The 5,000-nt window shown below is 35.6% G+C and overlaps 1 protein-coding gene across 1 annotated transcript in view; it reads right to left on the reverse strand.

The window, feature by feature from the left end:
- LOC137624758 (glutamine-rich protein 2-like) overlaps window positions 1-5,000 on the reverse strand; it is a 16,226-nt gene that overhangs the window by 1,486 nt on the left and 9,740 nt on the right. The window contains exon 3 of the mRNA XM_068355710.1: window positions 1-167. This exon is cut by the window's left edge and continues 1,486 nt beyond it. Within this exon, the coding sequence (XP_068211811.1) occupies window positions 1-167 (167 nt within the window). The remainder of the gene's footprint in view (window positions 168-5,000) is intronic.

The raw sequence follows: 5,000 nt of genomic DNA on the forward strand, positions 1-5,000 counted from the left end.
GTAACAAAGGCTGTAGGCTGTGTGAGAACTGTAAGAAAGGCTGCAGTCTGTGTGAGAACTGTAACAAAGGCTGCAGGCTGTGTGAGAACTGTAACAAAGGCTACAGGCTGTGTGAGAACTGTAACAAAGGCTACAGGCTGTGTGAGAACTGTAAGAAATGCGGCAGGCTGTATGAGAACAAACTTGAGTTGTCTGTGGATACCAATGGCATTTTTTAGTTAACTCCTCTTTATTGAAATGAAGTTTGGATTGAGAAAGAAAATGAAAGTAAAATGGCTGAAGATATATAAATAAATTGCTTGCGCGTTATGTGTAGTGTAAGTTCGGGCAATAGGAAGTGCCAGATGTGTGTGAAGTATGGTTGGAATGTTCAGGAATAAAAATTGTGGTTAAATTGCTCAGAAAAAAATAAGTAAAATTATAAAATTACCTTTTTTTTTAATTACTCAGGTTCTGTGAATGAATTAGGAAATTGAATTAAAAAATTATCATCATAGGCATGAAAGAAACACCAATCCTAAATTATGCTTAAATAGGAATCTAATACATTTTTTTCCAATAAAAATCATAAGTAAAAATAAAATTGGAGTATTTGAAGATATATGAAACGCATTTTCTTCAATGAATGAGTAAGTATTCAATGTGGAATATGATAAAATTTATCTACCTGAACAAAACTTAGCTAAAGTTTTGTGTAATGAAGTCTCCATTGAAATAAAAACTTTTAACGAAATTCCATAAGTTATATATACTATATGATGTGAACCCAGAGTGAATAGCAACCTCATATGCATAAATAACTTGAATAAACTCCAGGTTTCAGTATCAAATCCAATCTTATGAATATAAAATCCACTTTCGAATATATTATGGAGCGTTGGTTTTCTCAGTTTTATATTCTTTACATAGATTTCTTTCTGTTTATATACTGTTTGAATCCTGTCAAAAATGGTGACTAGATATTTAGATAGATATGCACACACAGAGATTCAACCCTTCCCATCCTCTCTCCTTTCCTAACTACCACACGGCAGTTTGGGCAATTTGTGGGAGATTGCACTTTCATATATATATATATATATATATATATATATATATATATATATATATATATATATATATATATATAATATATATATATATATATATATATATATATATATATATATATATATATATATATATATATATATATATATATATATATATATATATATACATACACACAGCATATATATGCATGTGTGTATAAATATATGTATATATATGAATACATATATATATATATTGTATATATATATATATATATATATATATATATATATATATATATTTTATTTATTCAGTTATATATCTATAAATATAACCAGACACTTGCTCTCTTTATTTTACAGGGGAGATGCTTTTATATTACCGTTAATGTTCGTGAAGAAACTCCATAGCCTCTTGCATCAGTTACTGATACTACCGTTTGCACGAAATGAATATCCCCAAATTTTACGAGGTTCTCTGGGAAGCGTTCTGTGACCCGGTAACTTTATAGTGGATATTTCTAAAGATTTCTATTGACTTTGCTAATGAAAGGGAAAACATTCTTCCAAAAGAGATCGGACGAGTTTTCCTCCTCTGGAAGATCTAGCGCAGGAAGGGATTTGTTTAGTATACAATCGCATCCGCTTTGTCTGGTCTGATTTTTCTTTGAAGAACATTTATTTGAATGTATATATATAAAGTCATTTTTAATTTATCTCATGGAAGGTGGATACAAGTGTATGACACCTTATGCATTAATTCATGGTGCGTTTTAATCCCCAACTACTTCGTAAAGATCTATTACATTTACAAGTTTAAGTGCCTCATGAATGGCAGAGGTAAGGGACAGTGACAATGCCATAGAGACTGACCTTATATACATATGATCAGCGCCCTAGCCCCTCATCATCCAAGGTAGGACCAGGGAGGGTCAGGCAATGGCTGCTGATGACTCAGCAGGTAGACCTATAGCTTACAAGGATAGTGAGGTTACAGGCACTACAAGAAATTATCGAACTTGAGCTCTACTCCAACCCCAGTCCGGCGATCGCGAGGCAAGTACGTTTAAAGTAGGCCACCGCCTTTGTTATTGTTAACGAAGGATACGGTGACAGGGGTTCTTTCCATGCACAACTGTATCCCTACTATCTAAATTATTACAACAAAGAAGGATAAACTATCCTTGCCATTGACTGAGTTTATTGCCATGCCATTTCTCCCAAATGCTTGAGACGACTTCTTTTATATGCCACCATACAAGCTCATACCAAATGTCAGTTTAACTGTCCAACTCGACGCTTGGAAGTCGTTTTGAGCGTGTATGGGGTTACATTGAATTGAATAAAACTCGTGGTGTGGAATGATGACGTGATGGAATGATGGAAAACTAGCGTTCATATCAGCATTGAAGCGTCAGTTCTAACCTAGATTTGAAGTCAAGTGTAGTGATGTGTGCTTTACAAGAAAAGAAGGCTCCTTGACTAGAGTTTATTGAGCATTATTGAAAGCAAACTTCTTAGACAAGACAAAAGTTGTTGTTTATTGAAACATATTAACCATTTCAATATTTTTTCACAATAAATTTATGAAAGGATAATGTAAATTTGAATATGAATTCAATATTTCGCATAAAACATGTTTCTAAAACAAATGCATATCACAACTTAGTTGTAGAATTTAAAGATGGTGAATAGTAGCATAAAAAGTGAAATGTATTGTGTGTGTGTATATATATATATATATATATATATATATATATATATATATATATATATATATATATATATATATATATATATATATGTGTGTGTGTGTGTGTGTGTGTGTGTGTATGTAAGTATGTATATATAGGCTATATGTGTGTATTTATTTTACATTGAAATAAGCCTGTTTGGCATTTTTACTAAATCACTTTCAAATAGTTTCTTCAGTGATGTCCACATTTTTCCTCTCTCAATTAATCAGAAATGACTGAGGTAAATTTCAAATCCTCATAACTTCATGTTTATCAATCTTTCATGGGCAGGTATGGATTTCTCATACAAGTATCTGGTTTTTTAATTAATGTTTCTACTAAGGAGACCAATTTCAAAACAAATTTATGATCCAATCGAATATAATTGAACCAGCCACTCTTCTCAAAGAATAGTCCTTTCAAAATGCTAGTGTAAGATAGCTTTAGCCGTTTCAGCGACCAAGTCTTTAGTCCATTTCGTTCGATTACGTTTCTTTTTATTTACCATCGTATGAGAGAGAGAGAGAGAGAGAGAGAGAGAGAGAGAGAGAGAGAGAGAGAACAGCTGCGCTCACTGATAATGTCTCGATATCTTCTAGCGCAACAAGAATAACCAGGGTTGTCCTTAATAGTGAAATCTTACAGAGCATTGAGGCATTGATTATAACCCGAAAAGAATAAAATGTGAATAAGACTGAAGTTTTTTTCTGAAGTTTTTTCTTCGTCTTTCAGTTCGCTACAGCTGATAGATATAAGCATATATAGAGAGGCCTGGCTACATCCTTATCAGTTTGGATTACCTGAGTTTTCCCACCCTGATATTGATTTATCTCAGTGGAATTAGAAACAGGTACATACGACTATCTAGATTTTTTTCCATGATCTTCAGCCGAAGGACAAAGGGATGTGGTAACGTCCCTGACTGGTGAACGCCAGATTGGGGTTCGAGTCCCGCTCAAACTCGTTAGTTCCTTCGATCGTTGTAATCGCACCATCCTTGTGAGCAAAAGATGGGGGTTTGGGGGAGCCATTACCTGGCTCTCCTTGGTCCTAGCTTGGGCGTAGAGGAGGCTTATGCGCTGATCATATGTATATATGGTCAGTTTCTAGGGCATTTTCCTGCTTGCTAGAGAAATGTCACTGTCCCTTGCCTCTGCCATTCATAAGCGACCTTTAAACCTTTTAAATATGTCCATCCATTAGCGTGTTTATGGTTTTTCTATGCCAGTCTAAACCCGCAAATTTTCTAAGCTCGTTAATCCATCGTCTTCTCTTCCTTCTGATTATTTTGGAATCTCGAGGGACTTATTCTGTATTATTCTTAATGTCCATCTATTATCTGTCATTCTCATTAGTTTACAGGCATATAGTTGCATTCCCTCCCATAAAAGAATTACGGTAATATTAATAATGATAATACTGATAATGATACGAGTAAGAATAATTAGATAAAGTCAAAACTGAAATGTGAAATCCTTCCAGAGCACGTTCATTGATTGCGATTTCCCAGGTCTTTCGAGGGTAAAAGGCGACTACCCAAGCGAGGTCTTCCTTACCGGCATTATCCCTTTTTCTCGGTAAAATACGCTTACTGAAAAGAAAGTTATCTCGACTACTAACGATGTCCTTTTGTTTTCGACGAAAGCCGTGTTTAGGTTTTTGCCAGCTCTAGAATGCGTTTCCATTAATCCTTGGCGTCTGTCGATTTACTTCCCTCAAGTTATAAAGGCGGGTTCTCACGGTCGAACGTGTTCGACAGACAGTGTTTGAAGTGATGTTCGAACATGTGAATGGGGTATTTGGTTGTCGAACATGCTTGTCAAACGGTTCGAAGAAAGTCTGTTCTCGCCTGACTTTTGTGGGCGTGGCTTCATTGTCCACAACCCTTATGCATTTGTGGCCGACTCCTACCCTTCGAACCGTTTGAAAAGCAGGTTCGACAACCGGGTTCAACAACCAGGTTCGACAACTGGGTTCGACCAACCGTTCGACCGTGTAAACCCCGCTAAAGGAAAAAAAATTGAGAAGCAAAAGAAAGAATCAATACCCGCACTCTCGCTTCGTTAGCTTCTGGGACCTCATTTGGCAATCAATGACAGTCGGGTACGGAGTCAGTGTGTTCCAGGGAGGAAAAGTGGCTGGATTATGCAGGTCAGAGAGTCAATACTCTGACGCAGGTGACATGACGAATTTCTTTCGTATAAAGAAGTTGAATTCTATAGAAAATGGGGGC

This window comes from Palaemon carinicauda, chromosome 31 (genome assembly GCF_036898095.1).
Source record: "Palaemon carinicauda isolate YSFRI2023 chromosome 31, ASM3689809v2, whole genome shotgun sequence".
Classification (NCBI taxonomy): Eukaryota; Metazoa; Arthropoda; class Malacostraca; order Decapoda; family Palaemonidae; genus Palaemon; species Palaemon carinicauda.